At 45.1% G+C, this 20,578-nt stretch overlaps 1 protein-coding gene across 14 annotated transcripts in view; it reads left to right on the plus strand.

Annotated features, from left to right (window-relative positions):
- Nucleotides 1-3,426: 3,426 nt before the first annotated feature.
- MAPK8IP3 (mitogen-activated protein kinase 8 interacting protein 3) overlaps nucleotides 3,427-20,578 on the plus strand; it is a 72,136-nt gene continuing 54,984 nt past the window's right edge. For 11 of the 14 annotated variants that reach the window (XM_081839544.1, XM_081839556.1, XM_081839545.1 and 8 more), the window contains exons 1-4: nucleotides 3,428-4,002; nucleotides 16,520-16,640; nucleotides 18,945-19,015; nucleotides 19,337-19,428. In XM_081839544.1, coding sequence (XP_081695670.1) covers nucleotides 3,685-4,002; nucleotides 16,520-16,640; nucleotides 18,945-19,015; nucleotides 19,337-19,428 — 602 coding nt within the window. In that variant the 5' untranslated portion in view covers nucleotides 3,428-3,684. Of the gene's footprint in view, nucleotides 4,003-16,519; nucleotides 16,641-18,944; nucleotides 19,016-19,336; nucleotides 19,429-20,578 lie in introns of all 14 variants that reach the window. The other 3 variants (XM_081839552.1, XM_081839554.1, XM_081839557.1) reach the window with 1 other exon arrangement.

Genomic DNA, 20,578 nt, shown 5'->3' on the forward strand with positions numbered 1-20,578 from the left:
TTTTGATTCCATTTTTCTGTAGTTTTAAAGAAATTTTATTAAATGTTGCACCTGGATTGTTTTTATGTAACTTACTTAAAGATTAATTTTTTTATTGTGTTAAGTAGTATTGAGTCCCCAAAAATAAATGCAACAAATTCAAATTCCTTTCTTCGGTGACCATGTTCATTTGGGGCACTTGGGAGGAGCAAGAAAAGCATCCTCCCATATTCTTTACAATAAATTTAATCTAGAGATTTACAGCAGACAGCCTGACATCTAAAAAAGCAGGGCTCAGACATCCCTTCTGCATAGCTCTAGGCAGATCCATCCCTTGTCTTGAATAGAATATGTTTTAGAGTGCTATTAGGAGCAACTAAGAGATCTCTCCTGAGATTTCTTGCAAGCTTCTGCCTCTCTCTTCATTCCCTTTTCCTTTCTCAGACCAGAACACTGAAGCTCACATTACAACTCTACCCAAATCTTTCTAATGCCTCATTGATTAGTCATTAGAGAGGTTGGGGGATGGATTTTATTGCAGGGCCCTTGACATGCTACTCCTGATCTTTCCAGAGATGGCACAGAGAATCTCTCAGCTGATGCTCTTTATTTTATTGTTTGCTTCACAGTTTTGGTTGCTGTTATATGAAACAGAGGTATACACAGAGGTATATACCTAAGTCACGCAACTAGGAAATGTGTATTTTTTGTCAGTGTTAAGTGACCTAGAAGGCTATTAATGTGACCTTGCATAGAAGGATTTTGAATGGGAAATGGCAGTGCCAGATACAGGGTTTATTTTGGGGGGTTGGGGGAGGGTCTTGATCAAGATGCCTTCAGTAGCCTTCCTTCTCTATGATTCCTTGATTTCTCTCTTAAGGCTTTAAAGGTAAATTGAGCCTGTAGAATTATCTATTGGAATACTAAGGTAAAGATACAGTCAATCCCAACACATGATCAGGGGAAATATACACTAGTTATAGTTAAAGTGGCTCATTAGTCAAAACAAATTAAGATATAACTATATGACTGAATGTAATGAATATATGTAGGTGACAGAATAACAAAGTAAAACAGAGTGATTTCTGTGGTGTGCAGTTAGTTTTACAATACTTTCTTAAATGTAAAGCTTGGTCATTAGTGTTTTCCTTAAGCTATTGTAGTTTCTGTTACTCTTGGTCTTCCTATTATATTTGTTATTATTGTCGGTACCATGAAGATTTAATACGTTATTATAGTTATTTTAATAGAAGGCATTAAAATAAATAAAAATAAAGGTAAATTGAGAGTATAATTGAAATGTCAGCCAGTATGGATCCAACAGCACCACAGTAATATGCTCTGACTGACCAAATGTAGGCAGCTACAGTGGTACCTTGGTTTACAACCATAATCCATTCGGAGGTCCAGTTGTAAAACAAAACAGGTTGTAACCCAAGGCGCGCTTTCGCCAGTTGGGCATCCCCCCCAAAAATGGGTTGTAATAAAAAAAGGGGAGTTGTAATCCAAAAAAAGGGACATAAACTTCCAGGTGTGACATGGTTGTAATCCAAAACGGTTCCTAACCACAAGGTACCACTGTATCTGGCATTTTGCAGCATCTGAAGTTACCAGTTCTTTTTTTGAGGGCAGTCCCACAAACAGCACATCACAGTAGTCTGTATTAGGGGTTCCTAAAACATGAATGATCAAGGCCTGGCCTGTCTTCTCTGGGAAATGGCACAAATGACACACCAGCTGAAGTTGGAGAAACATATTGCAGCAAACATATTGGGATGTGAAGTAGGGTCTGGTTGGAAGATGAATGCTCACACCATGCTCACACCAGTGGCTGAGGGCATTTAAGAGGTGGATTGATCATATGATGTCTCCAGACTGACAGTATTTGTGGGAAGGATTCATGCATACACGGGGAATTGTAGTTTGTGAAATCAAAGTGGAATTAAGTCATCTGTCACACAATAAATCCACTTTTAAGGAAGGATGGACTTTTTGCGGTTAGCAAAGTGAAAGTGAATTGCATTAAAAAGTGTTTAATGAATGAACAATTAGTGGGAAGCTGTACAAATGTCCTATAAGCAGGTCAGCATGACTGCCCACCTTATTTTTGTGTGTTTGTAAGTTGTTTTTAACTGTTTTTAACATTGTGTTTTAATTGTTGTAGTCTTCTCTAGAAACTTAGAGTGAAGGATGGGTAATTAATAACAATAATTTTTATGTAACCTTCCTACAAACAAATCAGACTGAATTTTCAATAAAAATCAGAAATTATCTAACCTCCACATATATTTTGGGCAAGCAAATCAGGATGAATCTGCAATAAAGAGGTTGTCTGATGGAGACCAAAATATCTCCATCAAGTGAACTATGTATCAATTTGCTTCCAATGCAGAAACTCAGATATGAGACACAAAAAGTTAAAAAGCAGGGGGCAGGTTACCTCTGAAGATGTGTAGAGTGGCTTTCAACTTTCACTGAGTAATTACAACCAGTTCACACACATTAGATTTAGTGGAAGGGATTCTAGGTTAGAGATTATTATTTTCATACGGGGTTCAGCCTCATTTGTCTCTCTGAAGGCATTAAGCATCCTTAATAAAGCATATGGAAGACCCGACCACACATTGGGACCTGTTTATATGTTTATCAGATGGAAATATTTTGCAACTGGGTTTTTCTTGTGGAGTCATTAAAATGTGTTGTAATGCATGAATTCTATGGCTGAAATGATTATTTATATACTTACAGAATTTATACCCCCCCCCCTTTAAACAACTATATAATATGGTTTTATGCACTGCTTACGCTCCTGATTTACGAAAGTGGACTTGACTGTACTGATCAGAAATGTAATGCATAGGAATTCTACAATGCATTTTAATAATAATAATAATAATAATGCCCAACTTCATCCCTGCAGGGATAAATTCACCCACAGAATGATCTTCATAGCAATCTATCCTGTGTCCACTCCGAAGCAAATCCTACCAGGCTGAATGAAGCTTACTTAGTGAGTATTAGGTGGTGATTCTTCCAAATCCGTATCTCATTTGCAGCTCAGTAAATGGGAGTTTGGGGATATTATGCCGTGTACCTAAAATGTAACCAATTAAATATTATACAGGCTCACGGATTTTTATTTGTATTTTAAAAAATAGCAAGCAGGCTAGTCCTCATTTCCCCCTGTCCTTTGCCGTCGCAAAGAGAGCTGTGCGGCAGCATTATTCTGGATCTGCGCGCCCCCTCCCCAATTATAAATACGGCCACAGCTCATGCCAGCCTAGTAACGATGAAAACCTAATCCATATTGGAGCGAAGGAAGGAGGGATGCGCACGGGAAATCCGATTGTAAACCCACCTTTCTTCCTTCTCTCCGTCCCTCCCCCCCCCCCCGCCTCCCACTAGCAGCCTGGCCGCAGCGGCGTCTCTGGTGCTGATGCGCCTGTGCGCGCAAGGCAGGGAGAGGAGAGGCGACGGCAACGGGAGTGGCCAGTGGCGCAGGGCAAGCGACGTTGGGCAGAGCCGAGCCGAGCGCTGGGGAGGCGGAGGCCGAAGCGGGAGGCGCAGGAGCAGCATCAGCACCGCCGCCGCCATCCATCTTCTGCAAGCCGGCGGAGCAGGTGCCGCTGTCGGTGGGAGCGCCTTCTATCCGCGGCGCGGGGCTCGTGGGTCAGCGGAGGAGGAGGAGGAGGCGGCGGCGCCAAGATGTTGGAGATCCAGCTGGACGATGGCGGCGTCGGGGGCTACCCGGGCGACGACTACTGCTCGGGCTCGGTGATGTCGGAGCGGGTGTCGGGCCTGGCCAACAGCATCTACCGCGAGTTCGAGCGCCTCATCCGCTGCTACGACGAGGAGGTGGTCAAGGAGCTGATGCCGCTGGTGGTGACGGTGCTGGAGAACCTCGACTCGGTGCTCACCGACAACCAGGAGCACGAGGTGGAGCTGGAGCTCCTGCGCGAGGACAACGAGCAGCTGCTCACGCAGTACGAGCGGGAGAAGGCGCTGCGCAAGCAGGCCGAGGAGGTGAGCCCCAGAGAGAGGGGGAGACCCCTGCGGGCGACGCGCCTGCAGCGGGGGAAGGGTGGGGGTGGGGGGCGGAGAGGCCGCGGCGCGCGCAACTAGGGCGCAGCGCTGGGCCAAGCCCAGGCGAGGACCCACCAGGGCCGACGCAGCCCTCCTGCTCCCGAGCAGCCTCATAGGCAAGAGTGGTGTTGCCGTGGCCCAGATCTGGGCAGGAGGATGGCTTTCTGGAGCTCAGGCCCAGCTCATGTGGATTGTACTTGGGATTCATCACCTACTAATAGTGGATTATTATTATTTTTAGTAGCAGTAGTAGTGTTACTATTATTCTGCAGCTGCATGGGATTTGCCATCCAAAGGACAGATCCAGGACCTGCTTAGCTGCAGCAGATTCTCCAGGAGGATGAAATGTTCTGTAGAGCCTTTGCTGGGCTCCTAAAAACAAACAAACATGAGAAAGGGTTAGGAATAAGCCATGGCTTGTTCTGTCTTGGCTAAAGAACAGGGGGAAAGGAGCAAAGGAGTAGCCCACTGGAATCTGGCAAATGCATTGGAGCTCTGTGGATTAAGTTTATTGAAATGGGAAAGGGGACAGAGGGGAGTCCTTGTCGACACCCAGGTTTCTTTTACTAGACTCCAGGAGACAAGTCGGAATCCGTCCTGAGTGGGATGGGTGGAGGGAGGTGAAGCAAAGATCCAATGCAGTGAAAATGCTGCAGGGATACTTTCCATGGAGTGCTGTGTGCAAAATACTTTCCTTTGCAACCTGCCACCCATCCCCACCAAGTAAATTACCTACTGTTCCTCCTGATCCCCTCCCTAAAATAGTCTGCCCTATTGGTTGGGACCTTGTCCCTGTCCGGGTCCTTATTATCTCTCTCCCTTTTGTATCCTAGTGCCAGTCTTCCCCAGCCTGGTGCTTCCCATTTGTCTTTGGACCACAACTCCCATCAACACTTTTCCCTGGGGCTGATGGGATTTGTAGTCCAAAACAACTGGAGGTCACCAGGTTGGGGGAAGGTGGGCCTAGGATAGCTGTGCCCACCTGCCTCCCCTTTCCATCAGCCCTTGGCAACCAGCCATGTACCTCTGCTACTCATACACCAATTCCTGTGCCAAGATGAGATAAATCTATCGCTAGACCCCAGAAAATCACCCTGCTGGCTTCTCCCCTGTTTTTCTGTTTTTTCTAGTTTTTAATTCCCAGAAGTTCAGTTTGCCCTCTGGGCAATCTCTTCCTCTCCATCCGGCCAACCATTTGTTGGTGAAAGGAGCGGAGGGGAGGCTTGTGTGGCACATTGCTAGGCCCTGGAAGTGCCAGCCTCTGTTATCTTTAATTCCCGCCCTTGTGTGGTGCAAAGGGGGTGTTTGTAAATGCCATGGAAGTGGACCCAAGTGCCAAAGTTGCTCTGCTTGTTATTGGCTGGTGTGGCAGGACTGGAATTGCTCTTGGTTGATTTCTTAGTGATTTGCTGTAGATTTGCAAGTCCTTTTGACTCCCATTTTTTTAACAGCAGCAACAACAGCCAGTGTGGCCTAGTGGTTAGAGTGTTGGACTAGGGCCTGGTGGACCAGGGTTCTAATCCCCAAGTCTCTCTGGGTGACCTTGAGCCAGTTGCTGTCTCTCAGCTGAAGCTACTTTGCAGGGTTATTATGAGTATAAAATGGAGAGGGGGGAGAACTGTATACACTATGGTTGGGGGATTATTATTATTTAGTTTGAAGGCTGCATTCTCTTCTGGGCAACCTTCCAAGGGTTGCATGTCAGTGGTGGGCATGGGCAAAAGTGGGGGGAGAAGTTAATGTAGATTTTACCGTTGTACAGTAGCCTAGTTTCTACACACATGCACACCCCCTTCTATCTTCCATCCAGGTAAGTAAAGAAGCAATATCAGGCAAATTCCAGCTGGGCAAAAATAGACTTGGGTGCAAAGGGATGTGGCCTTGGGACAATTCTTAAGGCTAGATAGAGAGGCCTGGAGAGCCCCATCCGGCCCCCAAGCATGAGGTGACCCACTCAAGTTGCACACCACCCTGAGCTTCTTGAAGGGAAGTTGGATATAAATGTAATACTAAGTAAAAATAATCAAAGTTGTTTTTTAAAAAAACATTTCTCTCCTTCCTCAATTAAGATAATAATAATAATAATAATAATAATAATAATAATAATAATAATAATTTTATTTATATCCCGCCCTCCCCAGCCGAAGCTGGGCTCAGGGCGGCTAACAACAATCAACATAATCCAAAGATTCTAAAAACATTTCATTATAAAAATTAATTAAAATCAAATTTATGGCAACCAATAAGCAAAATTCTGTGCAGATTGCCAGAGGAGGGGGGTCAGGCTGCGCCCTGACCAAAGGCCTGGTGGAAGAGCTCTGTTTTGCAGGCCCTATGGAAAGATGTCAAGTCCCGCAGGGCCCTAGTCTCTTGTGACAGAGCGTTCCACCAGATTGGAGCCATGGCCGAAAAGGCCCTGGCTCTAGTTGAGGCCAGCCTAACCTCTCTGTGGCCTGGGATCTTCAAGATGTTTTTATTTGCAGACCGTAAGTTCCTCTGTGGGACATACCAGGAGAGGCGGTCCCGTAGGTACGAGGGTCCTAGGCCGTATAGGGCTTTAAAGGTTAAAACCAGCACCTTAAACCTGATCCTGTACTCCACCGGGAGCCAGTGCAGCTGGTATAGTACCGGATGAATGTGATCTTGCAGCGAAGACCCCATAAGGAGTCTCGCCGCGGCATTCTGCACCCGCTGGAGTTTCTGGGTCAGTCTCAAGGATAGCCCCACATAGAGCGAGTTACAATAATCCAGTCTGGAGGTGACCGTCGCGTGGATCACAGTGGCTAGGTCAGGGCGAGAGAGATAAGGAGCCAACTGCTTAGCTTGGCGGAGATGAAAAAATGCTGCCTTTGTTATAGCTGTAATCTGCGCCTCCATAGAGAGGGAGGTATCGAACATTACACCCAAACTCTTAACGGACGGTGCTGGCACTAATTGCACCCCCGCAAGAGATGAGAGTTGCCCCCTCAATCCCATATCGCCCCGTCCCAGCCAGAGGACCTCTGTCTTTGAAGGATTTAACTTCAACCGGCTCCCACGTAACCATCCAGCCACAGCTTCCAGACATCTGGTCAGTGTGTCTGGGGCCGAGTCAGGATTGCCATCCATCAACAGATAGAGTTGGGTGTCATCGGCATACTGATGGCAACCCAGCCCAAAACTCCGGACAAGCTGGGCGAGGGGGCGCATAAAGATGTTAAAAAGCACCGGGGAGAGAATCGCACCCTGAGGCACTCCACACACCAAGGAGTGGCGCGATGACAGTTCTCCCCCAAGCGCCACCCTCTGTCCCCGACCAGAGAGAAACGAGCGCAGCCATTGAAGGACTGTGCCCTGAATCCCAACGTCGGCAAGGCGGTGGTCCAGGAGTTCGTGATCGACCATGTCGAAGGCTTCTGACAGGTCTAGAAGAATCAGCAGCCCCGACCCGCCTCAATCCAGCTGCCTGCGGAGATCATCTGTTAGGGCGACCAGAGCCGTCTCGGTCCTATGACCAGCGCGGAAGCCGGACTGGAATGGATCCAGGGCCGATGTTTCATCCAGAAACCTACCAAGCTGTTCAGCAACCGCTCTCTCAATCACCTTACCCAGGAATGGAAGATACTGAAACAAGGCTGTATACACTCTATACACTGAAAGCACAGTCAAAGCACATTCTTTCCCTCAAATAATTCTGGGCACTGAAGTTTGTTAAGGGTTTCTGGGAATTGTAACTCTGTGGGGTTCTTTGAGGGAAATAATGTGCTTCAGATGTGCTTTAAAGGTATAGTGTGTACACATCCAAAGAGAGTTTTTTTAGGTGGGAGACAATGACTGGATTTTTGTGTGGAAAGAATTATGAACTCAGTTCTAGTATGGAAAACCAATTCCTGGTCTTAAACATATGCTCATTTTTTTCCTGGTTCTTAATTTCTAGCTCTAAGGGTATATCTGCTTCTGTAGCCAAAATGGCCACCCATCTGTATATAAGAATGCCTCTGAAGCAGCAGAATGAGGGAAACCCTAATGCAGGTGAGGGGAGTTTGTAATCTTTCAGATATTCAGCAACTACAATTCTCATCAGCTCCAGCAAACATGGCCAACGGGCCAGGGACAATAGTCATTGTAGTTCAGCAACAGCTGGAGGGCCCAAGGTTCTCTACACCTGCCCCAAGTTTCTAGAAGTGCAAAATATATTTTTGAGGGGGGAAGCCTTGAGGGAGGAGCCTCTGCCCACCCCAAAGCAGCCTAAAGAAGACTGAGCATGCTCAGTGGCCATAGAATGCTGATTGACTGTGGAGGGGGACAGATGGAATGGAACCCCTGGAATCTCAAGTGGGAGTATTCAATGCTGCAACGTTTTGTTGTGGGTCCCACTTGTTATTTTTAGAGTGCGCTTTCCTTGATGTTTTAATTTGAGGAGGCCCACTAGAGCTGGGAGGTCGGGAGTTTTCTATGCCAAGGATACAGTCCAGCTGGAGGGCAAATTCTCTTTGCATCATCAGCCTCGGATGCCTCTTTCCCTTACATCAATTGTCAGGCCATTTTTTTGGTCCTTTGGGCTGATGCCTGGTCTTCTGGCATCACATCACAGTTTAAGAAGGATGTTGACAAGCTGGAAAGTGTGCAGAAAAGACGACCGAGAGGATTCTGCACTGCAGGGGGTTGGACTAAATGACTCTTGTGTCCCTTCCAGCTACATGTCTATGATTCTATGACTATGATAAGGGGTCTGGAGTTCACGTCATATGAAGAATGGTTGAGGGAGTTGGTTAGGTTTAGCCTGGAGAAGAGAAGACTGAGAGGTGATATGATAGGCATCTTCAAATTTGTGAAGGGCTGTCATGTGGAAGATGCAGCAAGCTTGCTTTCTCCCGCTCTGGAGGGTAGGAATTCAACCAATGGATTCAAGTTTAAATAAAGGAGATTTTGACTAAGCATTAGGAAGAACTTTCTGATGGTAAGAGCTGTGGGACAACGGAAAAGACTACCAGATGACCCTCAGTGTTGCTTCTTCTGACCCTCAGTGTTGCTTCCAGTTCTATGATTCTATGGTTCTACATGGCAGTGTGGCAAGGACCAAGATGGGGCAGCTGTGAACTGATGTACAAGAAGCCTGAAACAGAATGAGAACAAAATAATTCTCTTTGGTATTTATATAAAAGCACTTTTGTCAGTGATGTGCATTGCCAGCTGTTTAATCCCAGGCATATTCATACAATTCCTTTAATCTTATCTAAATTAGAAACAGCTCATCAGATTTCCCCTCCCCATCCTGAGAACCATGGCCTTTTCATATTTTTAATGGTTATTATCTTCCATAGAAGGAGAGATCAAAACTATTAGAGTCACAATCCAACCAAAGTTGAACTCAGTGGTTGAATTTATATCTGAGTAGACATAGGATTGTGCTGTTTAAAGATTTCATTGTTTTTAGTGAGAGAAAGAGTGGGGTTTTGTAACAGTACAACCCTATGACTGTTTACTCAAAAGTAAGTCCCGCTCTATTCAATGGGCCTTGCTGTTAGGCAACTGTCCTAGAATTGCAGTCTCTTGTGGGAATCAGTGGGACATAGGATGTCCTGAATTTTGGCTGGATCAGGCCTGAAGGTGCTTTCAGATGAGAGAAGAGGTGGCTAAGGATTAACGAGTTACTACTGAGAAGTACAGAGAATGAATGGAGATAGGGGATTCATGTGTACTTTCTATCAAATACATTTTATGTGTCTTGATCAGAGTTCAAGAACCTATTCCAGTGAGGCAAAAACACTCAGTGTGCAAAGCTGGGCCAATGAGGGGTGTGGTTTGGGGAGAGTTCTGAGGGCCAGTTATGAGAGGCCTGGAGGGCCACATTTGTTCCCCAGCCCTGATGTGCCCCACGCCTGCTTTTAACCAATGATGGGGGCATTCATTGTTTGCCAAAGCTGTTCCAAATCATTACACTGTCAAAAATGACGAACAGGGAAAGGACAACTCGGCTGTGGGACTGGCATCCTGCATTTTTGCATACTCCCAAAGTACATGGGAAACTGTAGTCTAATGTGGAGGTTAGCAGAGCATGGAGTACAGTGGCCGAGTTGTCATCTCTGTCCAAAACTGGCCAAAGCTGGCAAACCAGCCATAGCTGGAAATAGGCACTCCTAGCTGTAGAGGCTACCTGAATTTCCAGGGGCAATGTCGGATCAAGTAGGAATCCCAAGCTATGGACCTGTTCCCTTCCAGAAGGATGCAACCATGTCCATAGCTGACTACCACCACCATATGGCACCAGTTTTGAAAGATGTGCCCTGGCTACTGGTCCAGATTCAGGGTTCTGGAACTCAGAAATATGAAACCTCCATCTTGTCTGCATTCAGTTTCAATTTGTTGGTCCATGTCCAAAGTTGAAGCTCCCAGAGCAAATGTTTTTTTTTTTTTTTGCAGCCTTACATTTTAGCTATTGGAAGGGAAAACCCCCACAATTTCCAATTCCTAAGTAGCATCAAATTGCTTAGGCATGCAGGTGGCTATGCCCTCATAATTTTTCCATCTTTCGATACTTAATGTATAGCAGTATCACAAAGTTTGTGGCTGCTTTGCAGGTGTTCTTTGTATGAGGTTAACCTTGCATTGTCATTCTACAACTGATGCCAAGCTATAGTTGGCGGACATATTACTTTTACTCTTTTTTTGCAGTACAGTGGTACCTCGGGTTAAGAATTTAATTCATTCTGGAGGTCCGTTCTTAACCTGAAATTATTCTTAACCTGAGCTATCACTTTAGCTAATGGGGCCTTCCGCTGCTGCCACACTGCCACCCCGCGATTTCTGTTCTCATCCTGAAGCAAAGTTCTTAACCTGAGGTACTATTTCTGGGTTAGCAGTCTGTAACCTAAAGCGTCTGTAACCCGAGGTACCACTGTTTTTATTGTAGTAATTTTGAAGCTTTCCAAATGTGGAAAATCTCAAATCAGACCCTGAGAAATACCAATTTCACAAGAGACAGAAGTGTATGCAGGGTTTTTAAAAAACATGCTTCCCTACCTGCAGTCTTTGATTGGTCTTTGTAGAAAAGATGATGGAGGGCACAGACTTTGTTTGCACATCACTTTAAACCAGGGGTGAGCAACCTTTCTTCACCTTCACATTCTAGGGGCCATATGCCAGAAGCAAAAGTGGGTGAAGCAACGGATGTCAGTTTACTTACACATCTCTCTGGAAGCCAGAAGCATAATAAGATTTCAAGGTCAAGTTCAAAACTCTCAAGGAGGGTGTAAATCTGGGCTGGTGAAAGGTGTGGCTGTGGAGAGCATGTGGTCTAGGGAGAGTCCTGAGGGCCAGAGAGAAAGTCCTGAGGGCCACATCCCATCAGCAGACCTGAGGTGCCCCATCCCTACTTTAAAAATATAATTGGGCTTAACTATGGTTTGAAAGTGAACACACAGTGTACTGGTGCACAGGGCTAAAATTGTTGGCCCTTAAATCCTGACTCATTGCAGACCTAGTCTTGTGGTTTTTGTCTCTCTCCTAAAAAAGCCACAAGCAGTAATCCAAGAACAAGTCTTGGCTACAGCTTGTGGTTTGTTTGGAGAGGAACAAACCATGAACCTGGATTAGGATGAAACGTTAAACCAAAAAATGACTTATCTCAGCAGGAGCAGGGGAGGAGTGTAGTACCCGTGAATTTCTCCCTGAGTACCAGAGCACTGCACGTTCACCGTTAAACCATAGTTAAGTTTAATACAGTGGTGCCCCGCAAGACGAATGCCTCGCAAGATGAAAAACTCGCTAGACAAAAGGGTTTTCCGTTTTTCGATGCACTTCGCAAGATGAATTTCCCTATGGGCTTGCTTCGCAAGACGAAAACGTCTTGCGAGTCTTGCAATTTTTTTCGCTCCCCCCCTTTTTCTAAGCCACTAAGCCACTAATAGCCTCTTAGCCGCTAAGCCGCTAAGCCTTTAAAAGCCGCTAATAGCGCTAATCCGCTAAGCCGCTAATAGGGTTGCTTTGCAAGACGAAAAAACCGCTAGACGAAGAGACTCGCGGAACGGATTATTTTCGTCTTGCGAGGCACCACTGTATACAGATACAGACCTTTTAGATGTTTACAAGTGGAAACTTCGACAAAATATTATGGCAAGTATGACATACTCCCGTTTAGGGTAGCAGGCAGCCGTGTCCATTTCCAGGCTACTCCATTCCATTTCTCTTTCTGGTTTTTATTCCACCCCCATTTACAGGCACTTGCTGTTGTGTGGACACTTGGAATGCTCAACCTTCTTTGAACTGTTTTTGGGGTCCCCCATTGTGGTGGGGGAGTCAAACCCTGAAAGATGCAAAGGGACTTTTTCTGGTTAATCACAGTTTGATTGTCTCATATCTCAGGTTCTACAAATGCTAGAAACTTAGCCTTTTTTAAAAAAATGAAAGCTGAGGATTATGGTTTATCATGGGGGTGGCAGTCCTTGCTGCATCCCTGCTGGACTCCCATGAGGAGAACATACATTATTCTTACCATAATAGAATTGTTTATAATTGGAAATGGCTTTTGGAGGAAGATGTACTGTTGGACTGACATGCAGTAGTTATTCTTATGATATCTTAAAAGTAGGGAGTGGGTGGGATTTTTAAAAATTAGTTTTCCTGGCAAGAAAGGAAGAGCTTTAGAGCTCCACGATTTTACTGCATATGTCTGTGAGGCCTTTATGGAAATCAATGTGAGGTCAAGCTTTATGGAGTTGTTACGCTTGCTGATTTAGAAGCACAGAAGAGAAAGCTAAATAAGAGCAAGGGAGTCTGTTAATGCGTTCCGTGTCTGAGTTAACATCTTTTGCATCCTCAGGGCAGTAGCATTCACTTCAGATTTTTGTTCTGAGGATTTTTTTTAAAGAGTTCTTCACATTTATAACCCACCTTTCCCCATAGCAAAACTAATGAAGAGCTTTGTGGGCTAATTCTTGCAGCCATCCATGCATGGTGAGGTATCTTTTTTAATAAAAGGAATAATTTTTATTAAAAGTTTTCTTGGTTTACAAAAGTATGTGCATTCTCTCTTTTCTCAGGTTGTGGGGACTTTTCTACAGATCAGTTACATTTGATTTGAGACATTAGTGTTGTAAGCAATATCTTTTCTATTGGTTTACCCTGCACAGATTCCACCATGATTTGTACATAGTGCTTGGTGACCAAGTGGGACATATTGGAGTGGTTGGGTGAATGGTGGATGTTTGTGTATATGGGTGAACGTGTGGGAGCAGAATGGGGTGGGTGACATTGACTGAATACTATTGTATATTTTATGTAGGCAGACTTTGGGTGTGATGTAGTATTTTGAGAGTCACTGGCTGTGTACATTTAAAATGCACGCACACACAGCAGTCCTAGGAACTGTAATTCCCCTGTCACCGAGCTACAGTTTCCAGCACCCTTAACAAATTGTTGTTCGTAGGATTCTTGGGCGGGGGGAACTTGCTTTAAATGGATGGTTTATATGCATCCAGGATGTAGCTTGGCAAAAGAGAGGCTGAAGAGGGAAAGATCCCTGTCTCTAAACATGTTTCAAAATGTGCTGCTAAGTTTCTGGTTTTTATTTTGGATTTTTTATTTATGTTCAGAATGCAGGTGGCTGATTGCATGGAAAGCTAGTGTGTTGTTGTTTTCGGGTTATATAGGAACATAGGACACTACCTTGCACCAGGTCAGAGCAGGTGCCAATTTAGCAGAGTGTTGCCTATTCTGATTGCAAGCATCTCTCCAGGTTCTCTCGCAGAAGTCCTTTCTATTACCTTTTGCCTGGTCCTTCTAAACTGGAGGTGCCAGAGATTGAACCCAGGATCTCCTCCATGTTATGCATGTGCCATCCCAATGAGCTGTGGTGCCTCCATAAGGGACCGCCCTCTAATCTAGCTGTTTCCCCTATGTATGGTTCCAGTGTGATCAGCTTCATGCACTGTCCGTTTTTGTACATGACACACAATAGACCCTTATGAAGAAGATGCTCTCGCTGCCCGTAAATATCACAATACATCGAGCAATTCCTGCTTGCTTCTAAATTATTTATTTGCACTTCATTCTCCTTGCCAAGATGGCATTTGTTGGTTTTCGTTTCTGGGCTTTGCCTTGCATGTTCACAGGGATAGCACTCTCAGCAGTTTTTTGTTTGGCTTGGGTTGTAAAATTGTTGCTTTTTGTTATGAAGGCTCTCTTGTGCAAGAGGGGAAAACCGAAACCTATTCACACACGAACACATACACAGATGTCACTGATCTGTTCTGGTTGCTCAGCAGTCGCTAAAACTTGAACTATTTCTTACCCAAGTGTGCAAAGCTCATAACTTAAGTTTTCAATCCAACTAGGTTAAAAACCACTTTCAGTGGTACCTCGGGTTAAGAACTTAATTCGTTCCGGAGGTCCATTCTTAATCTGAAACTGTTCTTAACCTGAAGCACCACTTTAGCTAATGGGGCCTCCCGCTGCCGACGCGCGATTTCTGTTCTCATCCTGAAGCAACGTTCTTAACCTGAGGTACTATTTCTGGGTTAGCAGAGTCTGTAACCTGAAGCGTCTGTAACCTGAGGTACCACTGTACTTAACTTTTGAAAGGATAAAATACGTAGGGTAAAGGAGTTTGATACATGTTTTTAAAAGCATTATATGTGAATATATCCTAAGCATAAATGTCTCTTATAAACATTAACATACTGGGTGGCCAGATAAAAAAATTGGCCCTAGAGCTTCTGCTTATTAGGGTTGCCAACTTATTAAAATCATGCAAGATACATTTTAATCATGATAACATGATGGTGAACCAGCGGTTGTAAATTGTACCTTTGTACAGTTGGCTGGTTTCTGCACACACTTGCACTCCCCTCTCCATCCTGTGTCTGGGCAACCCAGAGGCAATGCCAGATTTTAAGGCAAAAACTCTTAAGGGAAGTGTAATGCTGGGCTGGTGAGAGGTGTTGCCTGTGGAGAATTCTGCGGACTCTCCATTTGGCCCCTACCCTTATCATAAACCATACTTTCTGGTGGGGAAACAAACCACAGAGTGACAGGCTTAGCATTGTGGCCTTATGTTTAGATTTGCTGCAAACAAGCCGTTGATCTGAATCCAAGGTTTATTGTTTTGTTTAGAAACAAACCACGAGTGCTGGTGCAGACATAAAACTGTGCCACTCTGTGGTTTGCTGAAGAAAAGGAGGAGCAGAGTGGATGTGTTTGAGCTTGCGCACAGACTTATTGAGCACCTTTCTGACTGCTGCAGAGAGCTGTGCAAGGCCCCATATCTACTATGAAAGACCTACCGGTAGATTAGGGATGGGGCCCCCTGTAGCCTTCCTGTCATTGTGGGACTCCCAATTCCCATCATCGCTAGCCAACGTGGTCAGTGGTTAAGGATTATGGGAGTTGTAGCCCAACAACATATGAAGGGTCACAGGCCCTAGATCTGCTAGTCACCTTTGGGAGCTCAAATGGCTGTGGGAGAAGCTGGTTTGGCCCAAGAGATTTTGCCTGAGGGGAACAGCAAATGACTGCCACGGCGCTTCCAAGTTAGGCCCCATCTGCATTTTACATTTCAGGAAGTATCATACCACTTGTAACAGTCATGGCTTCCCCAAATTAATCCTGGGAACTGTAGTTTGCGAAGGGTCCTGAGAGTTGTTAGGAGAGTCTTACTCCCCTCACATGAGCTATAGTTCCCAGAGCTACCTGGGAGGAGAGCTTGATTGTTAATCTACACTGGGTTATACAGTGGTACCTCTGCTTGCGAACGGGATCCATTCCGGAACCCCATTCACAACCTGAGCAGAATGCAACCTGCGTTTGCGTGGGTTGCGATTTGCCACTTCTGCACATGCGTGTGACGGCATTTTGAGCATCTGCGCATGTGCGAGCGGCAAAACCCGGAAGTAACCCTTTCCGGCACTTCCAGGTCGCCGCGAGCCGCAACCTGAAAAGATTTAACCTGAAGCGTCTTTAACCTGAGGTATGACTGTAATCAGAAATTCATGTGGAAATGTAACAAACTGAATTTTAGACTGGAAAGTGAAAGAAACTGAAATTGACAACTTTGCCTAATGGTAGGGCTGGCCCTGATGGCCTCTCTTTATTACATATTGGAATGATAATTTCTTTTAATACGGAACTGCAACCCCTCCCTTATTTTTAAATTGTAATTATATTGTTTAGTTTTCTGAGGAGGAGGAGGATGCTTAATAATACAGTATCATTGTATTTCTCCTCCTAAGCCTCTCCTTGCTATAACACCTCTGAGGACCAGTTCAAACATTCATTCGCTCAAATGACACCAGTCCTCTCACAGGACAGCACCACTTCAGTTTTCACATGGTCAGATTTTTAGGTGGAAGTGTCCTTGTGTGTGACACATCAGAGAAGACACCCCTTCAATCTTGTCAAAGTGTCCATTTGATAGCTGTCATTTTCCACTTACATATAGCACGTTTTTCTGTTTGATTTTTTTTTTTTTTGGCCCATGTAGAAGTTCATTGAATTTGAAGATGCACTGGAGCAGGAGAAGAAGGAATTGCAGATACAGGTCGAGCACCTTGAATTTCAAACACGGCAGCTGGAGTTAAAGGCCAAAAACTACGCAGACCAGAGTAAGTAGTAGTAATAATAATAATAATAATAATAATAATAATAATAATAATAATTTATTATTTATACCCCGCCCATCTGGCTGGGCTTCCCCAGCCACTCTGGGCGGCTTCAAAAAGAATATTAATATACTGTGATACATCAAACATTAAAAGCTTCTCTAAACAGGGCTGCCTTCAGATGTCTTCTAAAAGTCTGGTAGTTGTTATTCTCTTTGACATCTGGTGGGAGGGCGTCACTACTGGGAAGGCCCTCTGCCTGGTTCCCTGTAACTTGGCTTCTCGCAGTGAGGGAACCGTCAGAAAGCCCTCGGTGCTGGACCTCAGTGTCCAGGTAGAACGATGGGGGTGGAGACGCTCCTTCAGGTATACTGGACCAAGACCGTTTAGGGCTTTAAAGGTCAGCACCAACACTTTGAATTGTGCTCGGAAACGTACTGGGAGCTAATGTAGGTCTTTCAAGACTGGTGTTATATGGTCTCGGCGGCTGCTCCCCGTCACCAGTCTGGCTGCTGCGTTCTGGATTAGTTGTAGTTTCCGGGTCACCTTCAAAGGTAGCCCCACGGAGAGCGCATTGCAGTAGTCCAAGCGGGAGATAACCAGAGCATGCACCACTCTGGCAAGGCAGTCCGCAGGCAGATAGGGTCTCAGCCTGCATACCAGATGGAGCTGGTACACAGCTGCCCTGGACACGGATTTAACCTGTGCCTCCATGGACAGCTGTGCCTCCATGGACAGCTGTGAGTCCAAAATGACTCCCAGGCTGCGCACCTGGTCCTTCAGGGGCACAGTTACCCCATTCAGGACCAGGGAATCCTCCACACCTGCCCGCCTCCTGTCCCCCAGAAACAGTACTTCTGTCTTGTCAGGATTCAATCTCAATCTGTTAGCCGCCATCCATCCTCCAACCGCCTCCAGACACTCACACAGGACCGTCACCGCCTTCACTGGTTCTGATTTGAAAGAGAGGTAGAGTGAAAGAGAGTGAAAATCATGTGCACGGTTTGTCTGAAGGTCTGAATCATACACAACTTGTGTTGAATTCAATAGGTGTGTGTCCATACTGATTGAACAAATGCAATGGTGAGGAACCTGCGGTTCTCCAGATGACATTGGACACCAGCTCCCATCAGCACCAGCCAGTATTGCCAAAGGGCAGGGATGATGGGAGTTGTAGTCCAACAGTACATGGAGGGCTACAGGTTACAAATCTCTTCTAAAGCATTTACTGTTTTAAAAAAATCTTCTAGGTGACCACAAAATATCTGGAGAATTGAGGGAAGAGGGCGCCAGTATTGCTTTTGCCATTCAATGCTCAGACATATACACACACACCCGTCTGAGCCAGTAAAATGGATCATCTTGAAATCGCTTATTTCTTACAGGGCTCATTTTAACTGCCACTATCAAGTCACAGATCATACCAGTCTTTGTTGACTGAACCATAAAGTTTATGGATCCAGTGCTTTACAGCGCTGCCATGGGAGAAAAGTACAGATTAAAGACATGGATACTTATGGATTCTCATATTTTTTCAAGAGATCCCCCTCAAAACCACCATCAAACCATAGTCTGCGTCGGTGTTTGCAGATGTGCCGTGTGATCTGTTGGTGCTGCTGTTGTCATCCTTGCGAAGAACCACAAGGATCTATATCTTGGATTATCATTTCTATGGCAAATCCTGATCTGCAGTTTTTTTAGTGTGTAGTCCTACCGACGCAAGCTCTAATTTGATGGTGGGTTTTCAGGGAACCTGCATACAATCATGCGACTTCATCAGGATCGGCTTCAGTCCTACTAAACCCTGTGAAAAGCCAGAGACAGAGTTTGTCCATTTTTGGATCTAGGAGAGACGCAGTCAGAAAGGGTGGTGCCTAAGACACTGTTTCAAAATTCCAAATGGGCTCTAAAAGGTTGCTGACAGATGATCTATGCTATCCAGGGTTTCAGACTGAAGGCCCTTAGCTTAGAGGAAAGGAACAAGCTCTGCAGGCAAAAGATTCTGGATTCCATTCCTCATGTCTACAGTTGGAAAGGACTCCTGTCTAAAACACTGGACCGTTGCTGCCAGTCAGTGTTGGTTATACTGAGCTTGATGAACTAATGGTCTGACTCCATGAAACAGCTTCCTATCTTGAGTCTTCCTAGACCTACCTAGAGGTGTCAGTGATTCAACCTGAGCTACAAATGGCATTCTTGTGCTTGCACTCTCATTCCTTTTGGTGTTTCCATGTTCACCCCTCCTGGAGATGATAGATAAAAAAAATTATCTTTCTCTCCCTTCTCCCTTTTGTTTTCAATGAACAGTTTCCAGGTTGGAAGAGCGTGAATCAGAAATGAAGAAAGAGTACAATGCTCTTCACCAGCGTCACACAGAGGTAAGTTGTCATTTCAGAGGGATAAAAAATCCTTTTCAAACTATTTGCATAAGAAGTGGAGAAGGGCACAGATAGAGGAAGAGAGCTCTGCAAACCTGTAATGCTGTAAATTCTGCTCACTCTTGACACTGGTGCTCAATTAATTTCTGCTTTGGGCCAGCTGCTTTTCCTAGGGCAAACGTTTCCCACAACATCGCTGGCTTTTCCGATCTTTAAGGACATCCCTTTCTATGAAAGAAATGGTTGTCCAGAAAATAAAATGTTGGGATGTTCAGTCTTCATTTTGGCCCTTCATTTTGCATTTCCCCGCTCCTTTTGCAGATGATCCAGACCTACGTGGAACACATTGAGCGATCCAAGATGCAGCAAGTTGCTGGAAATAGTCAGAATGAGAGTGGACTACCTGGAAGGAGGTAATGCTGCACCTTGGCTTTGTACCTGGAAAACAAAACAAAACAAAACTCAGATGACTTCTGAACTGTGAATATATGTTTTAGGAGGAAGGCACTGACCCAGTCTCCTGTGCTCTCTGCGTGACCAAAAGTAGTAGTAGCTGATCTCTTTTATGGCTGGTGTCCCTAAGTTTGATTGCAAACCATTCTTCTTCTTTAATAATAATAATAATAATAATAATAATAATAATAATAAAATCCACTCTTCACCCTGAGGTCCCACAGTGGGTTACAATAAGTAAAATGCAATATTAAAAACATTTTAAAATAACTTAAAATCACAGAAATAAGGTGGGTCCTAAACATGGGTCCTGGGAACAGCCAATGAATCAGTCTGCTCCTTTGATCCTCAGCTAGCTCCAAGTGTGCTGGATGGTGATGGGGGCAATTCAGGAGAAGAATGGGAGTTAGGTGACAAACTGGATCTGAGATCCCAGGCCTTTATCGAAAAGTGGTGAAGGGAGCTGTGGTTCCCCCGAGCTGTGGTTTTTCCCTCCCCAACAACCTTCATATCCAAACCCCCCCCCCCAAGATAACACACAGCGGGCCAGAGCTTCCTCATCTCTGTCTTATGCAGTTGTGTTCAACCTTGGGTCACCAAGTGTTGTTGGACTACAGCTCCCATCCTCAGCCAGTGTAGCTAACATTCAGGGATGATGGGAGTTGTAGTCCAATAACCTCTGGGGACCACTGTAATAGACAAGTAAGGGAGAGATCTGTGATTGGGGTGTTCATTTGTGTCTCTTGCATTTTGTTTGTTTACCAACCAACCATTTGTTGAGATAAGTGAAACAATGGCAACACCAGTTTCTTGCTCTGTATTAGACAAGTTCTCCATCTTTTTAAAGCCCCTCTGGGCACTGGTGGGTGGCTTGCTTCCTCAGAAGATAGAAGACTACGCCTGGGAATCTCCCTTAACCAGCTATCCAGAGTCAAGGGGGCTTTTCCTTCATTCCAGGCTGCGCCTTATACACACATGGCTCAAGAACTGCAAACCTGCTTCACCATAAACCTTCCCCCTGCTTGCTCTCCATATAGCTTTTGTGTCTCCATCTGCTTAGCCTCTTAGGCCCCATCTGCACGATGCATATAAAGCACTATGATACCACTT

This window comes from Podarcis erhardii (genome assembly GCF_964252035.2).
Source record: "Podarcis erhardii genome assembly, chromosome: 14".
Taxonomy (NCBI): domain Eukaryota; kingdom Metazoa; phylum Chordata; class Lepidosauria; order Squamata; family Lacertidae; genus Podarcis; species Podarcis erhardii.